We start from the raw sequence: 19,522 nt of genomic DNA, 5'->3' as shown, positions 1-19,522 counted from the left end.
TTACTTATTATTATTCGTGAATAATTAGTTATTCGAATTTAAAATATTCCACGAATTTTTTCCTTTAATTTTTAAAGACTTAAAATAGTGAAAAAGTTCAAATAACATTTTTACGTACATTATACCCATCTCCGTTCATCTATTTCAAAAATCGATCTTCCACAATCTTGCGAACATCCGAAAGGATTAAGCAAATTCGCCACAAAAAAAGCCACACGCGGACCATTCTATCCAATTAACAGGGAATATCCGTTTACGTAATTCCCCCCATAATTTCTCGTCCCTTCCTGACTAATGAAATTACAAAACGATTAAACAACTAGAAGAAGGATGGAATGAATGTACAGGGCGAAGCAAGGTCGCCCGACCGCCTTGGCATTAGCCTGTTACGTCGACGCTCTTGTATGGTTTGGTCTCGACGTGTTCCCGCGAATATAAACAAGGCTCGCCGGGTGGAAGAAGGGAGAGAAAGCTTCGATTCGAACCGCGTCTGATCTGCGTAACAAGCCTCGCATGGCCATCGGTCGTGAGGATCCACCCTCTTTGGACAAGGAACCCGTGCACCCCCTTCTGGCTTTCCTAACGATGTGCTAACAAAATACGAGCCGCGGATAAAGAGCCGTTTCGAGGAGGAACGTAAGCAGATTGACGAGGAGACGACGTTATGTCGGGCGGAACGAGAGAGGAAGAAGAAAAGAAAGGGGGAAAAGGAAGGGAGAGAGAGAGGTTGCAGAGGGGTTAGGTCTAAGACGATGGAAATGATTTCTTCTTCTTCTTCTTCTTACCCTTCTCGGCTGCTTTCCACCCCTTAATTATCCGACTGACAATTATTTTTAACGACTCCGCGATATCCTTAACGAGACTTAATCCGCCTACGTGGCGTCTCTTTCGATGGTGGAAAGAAGTCGAATGGTAAGTTGGATGTCGAAGGGTGTTTTCCTTATCGCTACGGGATCTCATTTTATCTCGTGCCGTTTCTTATCGAAGTTTATGGTTATCTTTCTAGGCGAGGAGGGTTGGTAATTGTGTATTGAAGGTATGAATGGAAGTTTTGTTAATCGGGCGAAGGAGGATAGAATTATTCGTATTGTTGTTGACGAATGTAATGTGTATATATATATATATATTACCAGATGCTTCTAGTTGAATGAAAGAAATAACGGAATTTTATTTTTCAAGATAAAATCAATTAATTAACGATCATTAATAATCTTTACAATTTTATTTAAGAAAGTTGCACATGCAAAATATTATTATTCTTTAACATCTTTAAACAAAAGGTACGGTGAAGATACTTGAAATATTTTTCAAATTTTTTAATATTTAAGATAATGGACTATCAATTTAATATTTAAAATACCAGATATTACTTTTCATTCGTAAAATTTACTGAATACTTAAAATAAAATCGTTCATTTTTGAAGATTCTACGCGAATTCTTAATGAAATTTTGAATCACACGAATGTGTGACTCTTTATCGATCGAAAACAAATCAGGAAAATTCCTTGCCGTGTTCCCACGTTGCAATCGGTCACAAACAATCGCCACAATTGCACAAAACAGGGCAAAGTGGCGAAGCATGACCATCATCATGATCACGTGAGGGAGTGCACGATCCTCCTTTTCGATCGGTATTACAGCACGATAATTACAGTACGATAGACGACTTCCCACGTCCGGCACGCCTCGTTCATTAAGTCGTAGCTTAATGATATCTGCAATCTGTTGTACTCTATACCATGTTATGGTTATGCCAATGTGCCATGATAGTACGATACGTTGGTCGATCATTTTGTTATTTAGCGTGGTTACTGATATATCTGTCGTGTCACATTAAATGGTATGAAATGACACGATGTATATCATTAGTTTTAACGATTATACGTGATGATTGATCTGTCGAGCAAGATTGACCGTATTTCAATGTGAAATTGTTTGAGACTGTTATTTAAAATAATTGTACTATTTGTTTGATCATTATTTTAATTTTATCTCTATATGTATCATTTTAATGAAAATAACGTCATTATATACGATTTATAATTGATTATAATTATTTATTTCAAATTTGGAATAAAGAAAAAATTAATTAATGATATTAGATTAAGAACAACAATCTGGAATAAATTGCTTCGAATTGGTTATTTCTTACTTCAATTTCGAATTAAGAACATATTTGAGATTTGGATTGAAGGTATAAAAATGATGAATATTTTATAAATATTGTAATTTATTCGTTCGAAAATGTTTATAAATATTTTTCTATAAAATTGGATTTGAATTATTCATCGAAATAGATATACGTATTTATAATTAGAATGATAATTATATAAAAAATTTTTATTTGTAGATAATGACAGTAATACTTTTAATATTTTCTACTATTCGAATAATTTATTGTCCAAGCTATTTAAATTTTGTGCCATTGAAACTTTTTTTTTACAATTAAGTCATTTTATAATTCAAAAGTATTATTATTCATCAATTTGTACCTATAAATATCACCAATTTAACGTCATTGAAGTTAAAGAAAATGCATGTATTTCATTATAACATTTGTACTATAATGCATCACAATAATTATGAAACATATTAGAAGTGATTGTTTAAATATTTAATATTACATGCAATATCCATTATTATTAATATACTGTTGTGCATATTAGAAAAATTTTCCAAACACATTTGTACATTAATCATGCAGTTCTAATTACAATTACAACACTAATCACAACAATTAAATCAAGCTTTTTAGAATCAATCTGTGAATGAGTTTACAATTGAAGAGGTATCAATCTTGGATATTGCTGTTTCTTGAGTTGGAGGCTGTGAGAACCCTCTGTTGACCAGTTAAGAATCATTGAGGCAAATCTTCCAAGGGTATTGCTTGCCATCGTGTCAGGGTCAGCCTGGCCTATATACGAGTATATAGATAGTTGTACAGTTAAATATTGAATTGTTACCGGATATATTGTTGATCTAAGCCCACTTATGACCACGTTAAAGCCACGAGATCAATTTCGTAACACGGAGATGGATGGATTTAACTAACATAATATCCTACATATAAAATATCCTTTTTTCTCAAGGAAATTTTTAAGGATATTTTAAGAATATTTATTTAACCTTATTAATGATATTAATTAAAATTATTAAATTTAAGTTAAATTTATTTTTAGAAATATTTTCTAAAAAGATGTAATATGTGTAATACTTTGAAATTAAAATTTATCATTTATGTTATTTAATTCTATTGTATTCTCTTCCACAATTCAAAAAGAGTAGAAAATAATTTTAATGCTATGACAAATTTTTTGGGAAAAAATACAAGATTTAATATTTTTAAATAACTATTATTAATTGTAATTGCGACTAACAAATCAAAAAGGAAAAAAAATTAAATTCTTTTGATTTGTTTATTAAAATAAGATATAAAATTTTATCAAAACAAATTCATCCCTCTTCTAAATCCATAAACGCATTATCATTGTCATATTCGTCATTTTATTCTAATGAAAAAATTTGAAGTATCACGAATTGTCATTTGGAAATCTCGATGAAAATTCAAAGAAAGAAAAAGGAAAAAACATATCGAAATAATAAAAAATCTTGTAATAATGAAACACATGTTTAATTAACAACAAACTGAGCAATAAAATCAAAAATTTTCATTTTTCTTTTGATGAAAATAATACTGTCATTTATTTCACAAATTAAGATAACTCAAAATTTCTTTTCCATTATAAACTAATAGAACTTAACATTTTATAAAAGTAATAAACTAATAATCTTTCCTATCAATCCAAAGATAATTCAGAAATAAAATGGCCAATAAAAAAGAAAAAAAACAATAATCAAAATCTTATTTTTCCTAATACCTAAAATATTTATAAATTTCACCATATTTTTCTATACAACCGAGAAATCAATAATCCTTTCCATTAACCCAAAAGATTTAAGAACCCTCTGCCAATCATCTCCGCCCAACCATCTGAAGAAACAAACTGTCTAATCCCTCGCGGAATAACCTGAACAAATTCGAAAGTCGATCGAAGGTCTCGCGCAACAAGTGCAAAACGAGAGGTCCAACGAGAGGTCCGCCCCTGACTTTGGCAGGCGGGCCCCGCGTGTACCCTTCGTGATCCGCGCAACGTTGCTTCTGCATTTAAATAATTAAAGATCCCGACGGGACGGATGGACGCACGGACTCGTCGTCGTATTAATGGGATAATCGAGCGTTCAACGTCGAACGAGAAGTGGCCAGAGGGAGGAGGGAGGGAGGGAAGGGCGCGAGAGGAGGAGGTGGAGAGAGAGAGAGAGAGAGAGAGAGAGAGAGTCGTGGTGGTTGGTGACGATGCCTTGTTACGGTGGTGGACGGGTGATAATGATTTTATAGTCAGCTGAACTGGCCGGGGGAGGAGGGTGAGAGAGACAATTGACTCGATAATACGGGTCTTCCTGCCTGGCACCCGTTGATACCGACGGCGAATCAAGTGCGAACACCCGAGCCGAAGTGAAAGAGAAAGAAGGGACGAGGGACAAGGATAAATGTTCCGTTCGCTAATGACCCCGGTGCCTCTTTAGGGACTGCTTCTCGACTTAGGCTACCGGTCGAAGACCTCTCTCTCTCTCTCTCTCTCTCTCTCTCTCTCTCTCCACCTCCTCGTCACACGGTACAGGTACCTGACAGGGAACTCCACCTTCTGGCTTCTCCTGTTTTGCACACTCAATACCGGGGGCCATCAGGCTTTCGGTGTGGATCATGGCTGATGAGCCTCGTGTGGGCACTTATTGCGGATTATCATTTGAGGTGTCGAGGTCGGGGAGAGTGTTTCCCCCTCCCCCCCCCCCTCCCCTTTTCTTTTTTCTTACTTTCTTGCGGAATCGCCAAGTGCCGCGGAGAGCGTGTATCATCGCATTGCTAGTACGGTGGATATTTTTGGATTTAAATTTTTTTTTTTTTTATTTTTAAATTGTTGATCATTGTTAATGTTGGAGATCGAAACGAATAAACGCGTATTGGTCGCGTCGAGAGAAATGTCGGTTAGGGAGAGAGAGACTTATTTATTAAATTTATTGCGGTAGATAAAGCGCAGTGTGAGTTGTCTGTCCCCGCAAATTGAAATTGCATTGATTCAAGCCTTAATCGATATTTATATACGTTTTGTTTTCGTCTCTAGAATCGATAGTTTTTCGAAGGTATTCTCGGTGTGTTTGTACATCCTTCCGTCCACGAGTGATCAGGTATCAGCGAGCATAATAAAGGGATATTTAATTTTTTGAATTTATTACCGTAACTTTGAGAAATGAAGATGTGGATGAAAATGTATTTGATAAAATGATTTCCTTTCGTCAAATTCACAATCTTTTTTATCATCTTTTTATTATCAAAAAAAAAATATATATATATATAAATAAAAAATATATAAATAACATAAAAGTATATATATATATAAAAATAACGGAACATAAGAAAATTAGACATTCTTGATTTTATATAATAAAAATTATCTATATGTTAATGCATGCTACTTTTTCTTGTTGTTGTTGTTGTTGTTATCAAATTCGTAATAAGAATGATGTTTGGTACAAACTGAATTTAACTATTTAATGAAATTAATTAAATGAATTAAATGAAATTATAGTATACGTATGTATATTAGACATAATTTGTTGAGTAAGAAAAATCCTTCGTTTCTTTAAAATTGCATATATTACTTCTTTTATATAAAATTAATATTTAATCGAGAATATATCTATTATTTTGTACTAATTATTGCTAGAACATTAAGAAAATTATTTATTTTTCTATTATGTCAATTGATATCAAAGAACAATTAAATAAAATATTCTTCAAAAATATAATATAATTCAATATAATTATTCATTAAATAAAAATACTTTTTTTTTCTCCACTAAAATTCCTGTACAGTCTGAATCGTATATTCTTTCACGAAATCTTAACTAATTAACGAATATTAAATACAAAATTTTGATCTACTCATTCAATATAAAATTTTAACCAGTACATTTCTTATTATTATAATTATATATATATATATTACCAAACTATCATATCTACTTACAATCCTTATAATCATCAAATATCTCGGTATTTATTACTATTACGTCAAATCCTTCTTTTATTTTTAAAACCTAAAATAAAATAACAAAAAAATCATCTTCTCATTTCACTAATTCAAAAAAAAAAAAAAGAGACAAACGAATAAGTCAGAAATAAAGCAAAATATTAAAAATGTAAAATTACATACAAGAATTTCCTTCGATCATTACCATCGCCATATTATGAAAACCTGTAAACTGCCAAACCACTGAAGAATTCGCGTGATATCAATCAGCAATTAAATAAAAAGAAGAAAAAAAAAAAAGAAAAATAGCGAGTGACAGTGCGTACAGATGATGTTTCAGTGTCTTTTTTTTTTTTTTTTTCCCCATAAGAACTGTGCACTCTTGCTCGCAGGTTTTTTATAACAGTCCTATTCAACGGGCCGTAATTCAATGATAAAGTGTTGAGGCATCGATACGGAGAATTAATATCGTGTCACGTAAAACATTCAACGAATGGACACTTGCACTTCGTTCGCTGCTCGTAAAGTGCGTTTGCTTAATCTCACCCTTTCGTCCAACGTTTGACGTTCATACAGGTGTTGAAAAAAAACACCTGCTCTTCGAGATCTTAAATCTGAAATTTTTATGCCATATCAGAGATTCTATTTTGCTCGATAAAAAATAATCGTTGCTTCGTTATGCTTCGTTATTATTATTTTTTTTTTTTTTTTAGACAAAAATAAAGAAATTTTTATACACAATTTATTTTTACAGCATTGAGATTAAATTTATTTTGACCGATTATTTGACCATTAATTAAGTTTTGGAATATTTCATTTGATCATATGATTAAGTTTATTAACGAGTTTTTATTGTTTAAAACGTAGATTGCAAATAAGATTGAGTGTAATTATGAATTAAATTATATATACCTATTATGTTATCAAATTTGTTGGTTTGATCAAGTTTTATATCATATTCATTATTTCATTATTTTGATTTCGCGAAGAATTAAAAATAACAAATATATATTTATTATTAGATAACTTCGAATTATTTATCTCAATTAACAAATAACAATCATAATTTTTTTATCATAGAACATAATCACAAAACGAATACTACAAATAAATCATAATTACAAAACTTCAAAGGGAGAAATAAAATCGTTAACATTAATTTAATTAGAAATTAAAATTGAAAATTAAAAAGAAAAACCCAAAAACAAATAATTCGCAATCGTCATTATTACGAAAACACGAGGGGACAGGATTTCGAGGAACGTTCGAAAAAACGAAATATAAAAGAAGAAAAGGAGCTGATGATACCTTCACGAGCGCGCGGCGGACGCAAAAATAGTCCTGGAACACGTCAATAATTAATTAGCAGAATTTATCGATACGCCACTGCCGTTATCTTGTCCGATACGCGTACGAAACGATTTTGTGGCCGTGCAGGGAGATAAGCCGTCGTCAATTCACTCGGCTGCCTCGTTCCCGTAGAAATTACGACTTCCTCGTGATCCTCGACATCCAACATTTCCTAAGGGAGGCGCAACAGAGAGTGGCCCTACAACGAAACTTCTCCTCCGGTATCAGAGACGTCAAATGGGTGGACAGGTGACTCCACCGGAATGGTCCAATCCAAATTTGGTCCCTTGAATATGAATGTTGCCCATTCACCGTTATAAATAACTATTCCACGGTTTACTCGTAGCGAGTCAAACTCGTACAATCACGTGAGCGGGCCTTAACGTTCTTCGATTAACGTTCGATTTTTATTTATTTGTTTGTTTGTTTTTTTTTTCACCGAAGTTTGATTCATGCACGTAATTAAACATTTTAACGAGAGTTTATCGGGAATTAATGAATGTGAAATGTAAGTTTTTGGATTTTTATATTTTCGAGAATTTCAAAATTGAAAGGAGGAGTCACTTTTGTGATGAAAGTTTTGGATGTTAAGATAGATGGATTTGAAGAAATATTGACTATTGGAAATTATTGAATTTGATCGATTAAAGAAATTGAATTAATGTCCAGAAAAATTTTTTTTCGACTAAAAAAGTTTTAAGAATTTATAAAATAATGAGAATCCAATATTCATTTCCAAATTGTATTATGACATTAATTGAAATATCCAATCACATTTAATAAATGATAATTATATATAATAATAGGAAATTAATAATTGGAGATATTAATTATAAATTTTATATATTATAAATTTAGATAAAGTTTCTATATATATATATATATTGAATTTTTGTTAAGTTGTTTTCATTTGAAAGAGTAAGTAAGATGAAACCTTCGTAACTCGAAGATTTTATCTTTTCTCTTAAGATTCAAGTTACCAAGATTCCATTGTAATAGATTTATAATTGAAATAAATCTAGTATTATATTAAAGCAATAAATAATAAACAGTTATTTGTTTATTAAAAATTGAAGTTAAGAAAAGAAAATATTAAAAATAGAAAAAAATATAAACAAATAATTTTTAAAACTTAATATATCTAAATTTTTAATGCTATTATTATACGTATAATCAATTTATATATTTTACATTTGTAAAATTGTAATAAAATAATATACAGAAAATATGTGACAAGTATACCTTTATTTTGTTTGGATTTAAATAATTAATAACATATACATATAATGGTAAAAGAAGTACAATTCAGTGATATACAAGTACTTTCTGTATAGCCACTACTAATCCATTTCTTCAATATCTAAATAACATTCCATTTAAAAACTCGAAATTTATTACATAACAAAACTACTATCAATTTCAATTTAATCCTTCTTACGCTCTCTTTATAGCGATATATTTCACCCAATCCCTCGGAGTCATAAAATCAATCACCACCCAAGGAACCACGTTTCCATAAAGCAAAACACGATTATATCGAGGCCATCGATACACACTCGAACCTAACCTCACCGCTTTCCAAACAACCTCTTAGAGATCAGCATTCAGCATCGAGAGCGAGAGCACACGCGTTGCAATGGGTATCGAACACGGGACGAGGCGACAACTTTTTCTATATAAAACACCATAGCTCGACACAGGTCCCATCGAACACCATCTCGATCGAAACCGAGGCAGTCTTCTAACGAAGACCCGTTCGCCGATCCGTGGAAGATACCACGTGGTATCGAGCGAGACGAACAACCCGTAGAAAAGAGAACAAGAACAGCCATTGATCCTGAGATCTTCGGGACACGGTTGAAACCGTGTCCAGGCAGCGGTTCGAAGGCTTGGGACATCGGTCCCTTGACGTCTCAAGCGGGAGGGTCGCGGTGTCGAGGCGAGATAACGAAATTAGCCCGGCCGCTAATTTATTTCCTAATTCTCGCGCGAGCGGAGGTGTGAAACAGCCGTTCTGGACCGTAGTATCCACGATAACGGGCTTCGATGTGGAATAAAAAGAGGGAAAGGTAAGGTTGCACGCGTAGGAGAGAGACAGGGGATACGCACGAAGCGGGCGAATGGTTTGTCGGGTAGCCGATTGGGGGAAAGGGAGAAAGAGAGATGGAAAGGTATAGAGAGGGAGAGAGAGAGTAAGGAGGAGATAATGCGAAGGAAGGAATGCACGCCCACGTTCACAACGTGTTTTCCTACGTCGGTGTGTCGGTCACAACACGTGAGAATCCAATGGCGAACGTATGTGGAATGCACCGTTGTTGCATACTTCGCGTAGCAAGGTTATGAACGCGCGAATGCATCGATCCCCAACCGTGGCATTGACTTACCCGCGCCGATACCGACCGTCTTTCAACGCCTGATGATCGACTGAGCATGGGATCGACACGAGATTAATGCCCTTATACGAAGAACGTGTTCCTGGACGAATATATATAAATGGTGATATGATATTGCGGGGTGCGTAATATTTATGATATTACGAACGTGTTGATTCTTCGCTGAGGTTATGTTGAATTATCGATGAAGGAATGTGATTGAAGATTTTTATTAGATATGATGTAGTGTTAAAATTAGGCTATGTAAGAGAGTAGAAAAAAATAAAAATTAACAGATTTTTAAAACTTTCGAAATATAAATAAAGAATAGTTTATATAAACAACTTACGAAAATATTGTGATGATATAAAATCTTTTTTATTTCACTGATCCAATTGAGGTTGAATTTAGACTTTAGAAGTCTTTGTGAGTTTTTTAAATCAAACTTTATAAAAAAAAATAAGTAAGCAACAGTAGCAGTAAGGATTCAAAAGAGTGACACTGATTAGTGGCCATTATGAATCTATATAAAGTATGAAACTTAAAAGTTTAATTTTTTGCAAAGCAAAAAGCGATTGAATAATTATTCACAAATTAAAAAATTCTAAAAAAATTTATTATTTTAATTATTATTAATTATTATAATATTACAATATTGGCAAAAACGAATATCTTTATATTTCAAAAGAAAAAATTATTAAAATGTATTAAAATGTATCATCCTATTTTATATATAATAATATAATGAAATATATTTTACGTGATTCAGATCTAATTATCTCAGACAAGGAGTTTCAAACGAAGCTACAAACTTTCGATTTTATTTAATCTTCTGTAATTATAATAAATTATTCAACAAAAACTAATAATCTCATCTCTCGGAGTTGCTAACTTATTCTACAACTAACTACAACTAACTAGGTACTAAGAAAACTTTCGTTAAATTTAAACTTTGAAGTAGAGGGCAATAACAATGAATGCTAATTTGAAAGATAATCGTTAAGTCCGACGATCCAATATGGAAAAAAGGAAAAAAAAAAAGTTCTATCTGAGAAAAAATTAATTAACGTCGAATACATGTGATGACACAACGATAGAATTGTGTTTTCGTTTTAGTACAATTCTCTTGTGGCCTGACAGTAATTTCTTGCGTCAATTATCCGCAAATGTTTTGTATCCTTCGGAACCAACATGTCACGAATAATAGCAAAGAGGTAAAAAAAAGTATAGTCGTATCGATAGTTAATATTGAGCCTGATACGCTTCGCAATTCATTCGCTGTTGTAATTGGAAGAAAGAGACTGTTAGACCGTAATTTTCTTTTCAAGAAATGCTCGAGCAATTAGTGTAAATAGATACAGAATTATTCATCTCTTCGACAATTATATATAAATTGGTATAACCGACATTTTTTTTTTTTTTTTCATATTCGTCCTTAATAATTCAGGATAAGCTGTTATTAATGAATTGTCAAAATATAATCTAACAAAGGTATTTTTTGCATGAATATAAGATTCATGAAATATCTAATATTACATTAATACGTATATCAAAAATAATATTAGTATTAGTTAAATATGAATTTAATTAATCGTAAGATACTTTTTCTTGAAGTTTGAACTTTAATTGAAGCATTAAAATGATAAAAATTAATACATCTATGAATTTTCTTAAAATATTCATTATAATAACGAAAAATCTAATTTTAAAATAACTAGAGAATTTAACAAAAATTTAAAGCAATAAGAGTTAATAAAAAATGAAAAATGTTCTCTTTTCAAATTATTAAGAATTTACTAACGATTATAATTAAAAAATTAAATATTATCATTTATATTACTAAAGTATCATATCACTTTATTATACATATTATAATATTATAATAATTATATGCAAAGCTAAAAAAGGAAAATTTCGAGAACCTTTTTAAAAATTCATCTATATATCTGTCAAATAGAATATCGTTTGAAATCCGTATATAGTTGAATCGTTCGTCTGAAGATGGTAGGATCGTATATGCCCGGCTTGGCAAACCAGATTTAATTTGACAAAGTTTGCGCGTTGTCGTTACGTTGGTGCAAGACATCCATTAAAATTCCTGGAGGCGCTAACTAACGACATTCCCGATTATTCTGTTCGACGCTCTTCGAATGCCGGTTTATAGCTGTCAGGATATACAGACATATACCTACTTACCAGCGGAACCCACGGTATTGCGTCTGACACGGAAACTCGCTCGTAAATTCCCGCCGAACAAATTTCCAGCATGTGTCGCGGCTATCTTAGGTTCAGTGGCCCTCAACCGATCAATAAAACTTTAATTGTTTCGATTTCATTATTTGCATAAAAAAAAGACAAACGATTTCCAAATACATATCGTTAATATTCGTTTGCAAATTTTTATTGTGCATAAATTGAATTTAAATTTTGCGTCACGAACAATTGTTATCCTTATTTATTTGCTTGCTCACAAATCGATTTTTTATCATTCTACTAAAAGTATCACTTTTAAGTTATCCGTTTTTTTTTTTAAATAAAGATAATTAATTAAACAAATTTTACGTGTATTTAACTATTTTTTTATTGCGTATATACAGAATATTAATACTGCTGTTATTTCAATTAATAAATTTCAAAAAAAAAGATGAGAAAGGCAATTAATAAGAAATGAGAAATCATTTATTAATTCTATCACTTGTTTCTATTAAAAAACATAATAATAAAAATATTTTACTATTCTTGCCACTTTGCATTATCAAAATCTGAATTTTATTTATGTACAAATATAATTTTTAACGTGCAAATAATTTAAAGATTATTTAGAATGAAAAACTTTGGATCAGAATTGAAATGGATTAAAGAAAATTACCGTTCTACGAGAATTCCTAATTTCCCCATTTCGTATCATTGAGTTTATTCATTTCAAAATTCTAAAAAAAACTAAAGAACAATGACAATTAAAAAATCGACACGTCTTTGCAACAAACAACTTGTGTTACACGCATTAAATCTACAAAGATCGAAATCAAGAAATTTTTCTTTGCGTTAAAAAAAAAAATAACACGACTTCTCCTTCCCCCCCTCCCCATCAATCAAACTATTCCCCTCGTTCGTGTCGAGGCGAAGATTGAGAGCCGCTGTCGGGCTGGGAGCGGCCGGCAATCAGAATCTCGTACGTGGTCACACATTTAAACAAAAACACACATCGAGGTGGGTACGGGAAGCACTACTATCTCAATCCATACGCAAATGAGCTTCCCTGCCCTCTAAGGAGACGGGGCGAGAGCGATGCGTGGATGGACGCGTTTTGTGTATGCGCGCGTGAAACGAGCACACAAACCCGTTCGAGCGCGTGTGCCATATTTACTTTATTCGTGCGTGGTAGGAGGATCGCGGGAGGGAAGGAGGGAGAGGCAAATCAGAGCCACTCAAAGAAATAACCAGTGCTCATTAAGAGTAATAACCCTCCGTTCCTCTCTTCGGCCGGGCCGATTGTTTCAAGGGTGTCACACGGATCGGGCGATCTAAACTGCGCGTCACTCCACTCACTGCGCTCTCTTCCTTATTACATTAGCTCATTCGGGGTTGTGACGAGGTCCAACGTGTGGCCTTGGTGCCAGAAAAAAAAAAAAAACAAAGCCGAGCGACGAGATCGTTGTCTTCTGATCTTCACTGTTGGTTAAGGATGAGAGAGAACTTCGTAAAACTCGTATTTTGTTAAAAGTGTGTTCTCGTTGGCGTACAATTTTGGACGATAAAGAAACGATTGTATGGGAAGGGAATCATATGTGAAATATAAATGGAACATTTTTGGAGCTTTTATAAATTGTGCTTGTAGACACAAGATTTGAATACGACAATTGGAATTGGGATTGAGGTAGATCATTCATGATTCTCTATATATGCGAATTTGAATATAGTTCAAACGTTTTTTTATTAATTACTTAAATGATAATTAAAAAAACTTTAAATTGTCCGATATTATATTTCCAATTATTAGATTCAATCTTATCTAGATCTAGTTTAATAATATCCCATAGACGTGTTTTATTTCTCTATTAAAATTTACATGGCATCTTACTTTATAATCAAGAAGATATTTACCGAAAAATATGCTTGAATTTCAACTATGATATTTTTCATAAAATTAAAGAGAAAATTGTGATAATTTTTGAAACGAAAAATAATATTTTCTGTAATACAAACGAACACATTTTAACATCATAAATATCAAACTTATGATCTCATTAAATGTTTCTCGTCAGTTCAAGCTATAAACAAACAACCTCGTTACTTTTCGAACGGATCGCTGTATATATCTTTGCTTCGAGTTCGTGGACACCGTTCGACTTTCGTTATCATCGACGAGGAGATCGTTTCGGCGAAGATCGTTTCGAGAGGAAGCGTTTTAAGTCGTGTCAACCGATTGAAGTTCCGAGTGTATGCGTTGCTGCACGCGTTCCACGAAATTGTTACGCTTAATTCACGGAGATCGTCGACATCTGAAACGGTTCCGGTCGTGATACGATTAACCGATTATTTATGTGCTCGTTCTTCGTTTCGCGATTGTATTCCAATATTTTAATGCTCGAATACTGCGAGTAAAATGAAAAATGAATCGTATCCATATAGATTCTTTTCTCCAATTTTCGTTAATAATAATTTTCATGAACATGGTATTCATAATAGAAAGATAATCCTGATTTATCGAATAAAATATATTCTTGCGAATGAGTTATTTGAATAATTTTCTTTCAACATTTGTTTCTTTTTAAATCTTGAAAATTGTGGCTCAATTGTGGCTCCCTTACAATATAAATAATTAAATATAAATAAAAAATATCTGGAAAAAAAGAAATAGATTTATTATTATAGATTTATATAGAAAGAGAGTGTTAATTTAACGAATAATAGTTGAATAAAGAACAGAATTCCGAAATGAAATACGTTATTAATATATATATATATAAAATATTTAATTACTATTAATAATCAAAGATTTTATTTAAATCGATGTTTCAACTAATTTTTGCATTGAATATTTTTATATCATTTTGTCAATAAATTAAAAAAAAAATTTTATCGTACAAAAATAGTTAAACTATTTACGTTATTATTTATCATAATTTCTTTCGCATAACGATGCACGTAAAATGTTCGGGACACCCCATCAACGCGACCTCTATCGACGCAATCCGTACAAACTTAACACAACAACCCGTTAAAATAAACCCATACACGTTAAAATAAATTTCCAGCTCCAAATGAAACGAATTCGCCGCATTCCATCTGGAAATTCCCCTCTAAAAACCCATACGCGGGGTAAACAGAACTATACCGTGGCCGATCTTACTCCGCTAATCCCGCCATTTATCCGTAACACTTTTCTCCCTACTTTACTGCCCGGCCAACTCCTTCCAAGAAAGGTGTCCCTTCGACGCGAGCTCCATAAAAACGCGGATTATTCGCGATCGACGCGAGCCATAATCCACGCCGCGAATTACTACAACTCGGGCTCGTGGACCGGAGAGGGAGGGAAGGAGAAACGAAAGGAGGAGAAAAGAAAAAAAGACAGCGTGAAAGCATTAGCCAAACAGGGTTAAATCCACGCGAGAGGCGCGGCCAGAGGTTCTCATTAACGTTCGAGTTGAAAGTGTCCACCTTTCGTGGTTCTTCGACTCTAATAACTATCAATTCCACGTTGACGCGGAACAAACGGAGGAAGGGGAGGGAACGAAGAGATGATATCCTGCTTGGTGTACATTCCTACACTCTCTCTCTCTCTCTCTCTCCTTCGTCCAGGCTGCCCCAAGCCTGATAATTACAGGCGAGCGTCCAGCGAATGAGCAGGGGTATCATTAACACTTCCTGCCTCGTAACGACTCCTCGTCTGATACACGATACGCGATATACCCACTGCGCGTCACTGCGTAAACCTGTCAACCGGCCTAATCGACGCCGAACAAACGCATCTCCCTCGAAGGAGAGGAAGGATCGAAGATCTCTCTCTCTCTCTCTCTCTCTCGAAGGATTCGAATCTCGTGAGACGTTTGGTGAAAAAAAATTTTTACGACGAAAGTGTTATGCGTGTTCTCGCCCCGTGTTTCCTCTTTTTCTTTCGAGAACAGCCCGATCTCTTGATCGAACAATCTTGATAATCGAGAGAATTAGAATTATCCCGGGGATGGAGGATGTTGGTTCGTGTCCCGAGATGCAGGGGAAGTGACATTGAGCCCCTTTCTGGAGGCGGCCGCAAGAATTATCCCGTCAATGTTCGTCGCCCCGCGGCCAGGCTAATAACTACCAATTTACCTGTCTCGTACAAGCAAAAACAGGTTCCACATAAATTCTCCGCTGGTTACATCGTTGACGTTATTATGACAACTAAGTTGGCACAAATCAATTATAACCGCCGCGGATGTGGTCTATCCATAACCGATGGATGTTGTGCTCGAGAGAAAAATATTCATCCTTTATATTATTAATTGTATTACAGAATTTTGATTTTCCATTCTTCTTAAATTCTCGTTCTACATTTCCTGTAAGTAATGAATAGTTATTCATTAGTGTATTTTGCCAGTTCAAAATATTCCTGCACAGCACAATTCCGAAAATAAAAATAAAAAAAAAAAACAATCCTCTAACAACACGCATCTGTCGTTTGTTTCCAGTAGCGGCTCCAGGTTTGAGCGGCAGCATACACGGGAGTGGGCTAATGTCGTTGCACGTGGAAGGGGGCACGCAGGTCCAGGTGCCGCGTTCTCTGATGCAGGCATTCCTGCAACAAGACCCGAACCATCCGGGTCTGGAGACGGTGCGATTGCCGACGCCCCCTTGCGGCTCCGATGAAAACGGGCCGCCCCAGCACTGTCGCGAGGTGGAGACGGAACTGTGCCTGGTCTGCCGCCGTTGCGGCCGAGCTTATCCCCAAGAATCGACGCTGCTCGCTCACCAACGCTCCTGCTATCTCGGCAATCAGCAGCGTCGCGGTGCGCTTCGCCTCGTCCAATCTCGTTACGCCTGTTCCCTGTGCGATGGGGGCAACGCGAGCCGCACTTACACGACCATCACCGAGTGGCGGCGTCACGCTGACACTCTGCAGCACCGCGCCCGCCTCGAGGCGAGCAACCAGCCGAGCCAACAGCATCAGCAACAGTTCGGCGCGGAATCTGGCGGGGGGGAGGAGGTGCACCCGCTCACGGACGAGATGGAGGACGTGGTGAATCAGATCACCCTGTTGGCCGCCCGGGCGGCAGCCGAGAGCACGACTGGCCAGCCCCAGGGCGCGAACGAGAGGGCGAGCCAGGACAACAACAACGCTCCCGACGTGAAGAGGCAGAAACTGGTCCAGGAGGTTGCCGCTTTGGCCGGTGCGCGTTAAAGCGCGTGGGGGATGGAGAGGGGAAGAAGAGGATCGGCATGGATAAGGGTGGAAGTTTTCGTTGGAGGGAAGAGGATTGGAGGGAAAGGAAAAGAGGGTTACTCGATAACGAATGAAAAAAAACGTTCCTAAACTGGCTAGATAAAGAGGGGGAGGGGGTTCCAACCTTAGGCAGGAACTGTCGGTGGGGGGCTTTTTCTTCCGCTCCGGGCACCGGGGAATCCCCGGCTCCAGGTTACTCGCGCGTGGACGGTGGACCAATCAACGAGGATGCCGAGGATTGCATGGACCTCTCTCTTTCTATCCGAGTTTTCATTTTTCTCTGCCCGCGCAATCACCGCCACTGTCGCGCGCGCAATCACCAATTTTAACTGATATTTTTGTTACAATATGTATACAACATGTACACAAAGCGTGCCACCGAAGCAGCGCGCTCATCAAAGTTCCTTCGATAGACAGAACGAAGATGGGGTTCGGAGATGGGGTCGTGTCACGCGTGGAGAGAGAGGACGGGTGGAATAGAAAGATGAAATACGAAAATAGCGGACGATTATCGGCTTGTGTTTTGTTTGATGAGCAAAACAGTGGAGAGACGTTTGCACGTTGATTCGAAGGGGGATGATTCTTCTTAATGGAATTCATCGTGGAATTAGAAGACCGACACCCTGTGAGACTGTGTCGCTCGTTTCGCGATTGGGATGAGGGGAGAGGAAAAGATGGCGGCGTGTATGAAGCGCGTATGAGTTGGAAGGTGAATTTACGGAAGGCGAGGGGGGTGGAAAAGAATGGAGAGCGGCGTCTCGAGGACGCAGGGATCGAGACGCATCGAGGTGGGCTGATTTAAACGTTCCTATGTAAAGTAATAATAAAGATTTAATGAAGCAAGGAAAAAACATAAAAAAAAAAAAGAAGAAAAAAAAACACTAAAAAAGTTACTAAACAAGCGAACACAGACATTAAGGCGCGGCGTAGTAGGGTAGATGGCGCGGCGTTCGCGGAACTAATGGCGCCGCGCTTGTTACATTGAATACGTATATTCATCTCTAAGAGGAAAAGTAAAAGAAAAGAAAAGAAAAGAAAAAAAAAAAAAAAAGGAAAAAAAAAGAAAAAAAGAAAGAATCTTCACTCTCTATCTCTCTATCTCTCTCTTTCTCTTTTTACGTGCGTGTGTATGCGAAGAAAGTGTGTGTCAAGGAGTTGAAGCTGATCATAGAGAGATCGCATTTTGCTTTTGGACAAACACGAACGGATGGTGGAACCGCGAGAAACAACGTCACGTCACCGCGTTCCTCTTTTTTTTTTTCTTTCTTTCTTTCTTCTATTTTTTTTTTTTTCTTCTTTTGCTTGAGGGGAGAGAAACGAGGGATGGAAAGGATCGGATACATCGTAGAGGTTCGCGTGTCGAAAGGACGATCGACGACCTTTGAGAAATCGATGGCTGGAAGATCGATCTTCGAACCCACGCGCACACGTGCACACTCACACGCACTCACTCGACGTACACGCATACACGAGCCTGTAGTAATATCCATTCTATAGTTTCGAGAAACACCCACAGGGCACGGTAACCCCGCGGCTGGGAGGGGTTTTTTCCTTCTTTCTTCCCTCTTCTTTTCTTTCTTTTTTTTTTTTTTTTTTTTTCTTTTTTTCTTTCGAACAACGTCGTCGCGAATCTTAAAATTCCGTTTACTTTTTTTCTCTGGCCGTGAACATTCTCGCGAAGTGAGAACGAAGACGTAAAACAGCAGCGACAATTTTCGAGGAGAAAAAAAATCGGCGAAGCGAAATCGAGACGGATCGAAACGAAAGGGAAACGCGAGAGGGCAAGTTGCCCCGGTGCCCGCCGCGACACGGTTCGCGTTCACGAACAAGCAAAGACCCAGCAACATGGTTCCTATATTTAATAAATTATATTTAATAACGCTAAACAAGAAAAAAAAAACCTAATAATAATATTAATGATAATAATAAACATAGTAATAATAATGATAGTAATAAAGGTAAATTAGTTATAGCTGTCGATAGCTGTAATTGATTAACGTTAGTCGATCGTTCAAATCGGTCATCCGTACCGGACACCGCGCGATCGAGCTCAGTGCTGGTCGGCGAGATCGAGAAATCGGGGGGGAGGGGAGGGGGGGGTGAGAATTTTTTGAATCTCTGTTGAATCGAACTCGGGCGCTTTCCGCCGAAGGAAAGCGAGGTAATCGAGGTAGAAGAGGAAATTTTTAAAATGAAAGACGAGAGAATGCGGTACAGACAGCACTGGACACGATGGAAGGAAAAGTAAAAGAAAAAGAAAAAAAAAAAAAAGAGGGAAGAGGAAAAA

The 19,522-nt window shown here is 35.9% G+C and overlaps 1 protein-coding gene across 1 annotated transcript in view; it reads left to right on the top strand.

Annotated features, from left to right (window-relative positions):
• Positions 1–19,311, top strand: part of LOC147656959 (uncharacterized) — a 38,564-nt gene extending 19,253 nt beyond the window's left edge. Inside the window, exon 2 of the mRNA XM_086912420.1 lies at positions 16,484–19,311. Within this exon, the coding sequence (XP_086768546.1) occupies positions 16,528–17,193 (666 nt within the window). The 5' untranslated portion in view covers positions 16,484–16,527 and the 3' untranslated portion in view covers positions 17,194–19,311. The remainder of the gene's footprint in view (positions 1–16,483) is intronic.
• Positions 19,312–19,522: the final 211 nt, after the last annotated feature.

This window comes from Apis florea, unplaced genomic scaffold (assembly GCF_048593485.1).
Source record: "Apis florea isolate Af1SG1 unplaced genomic scaffold, ASM4859348v1 contig_3391_pilon, whole genome shotgun sequence".
NCBI lineage: Eukaryota > Metazoa > Arthropoda > Insecta > Hymenoptera > Apidae > Apis > Apis florea.
The sequence above is the reverse complement of the archived record's forward strand: the minus strand, read 5'-3'. Positions and strand labels throughout refer to the sequence as shown.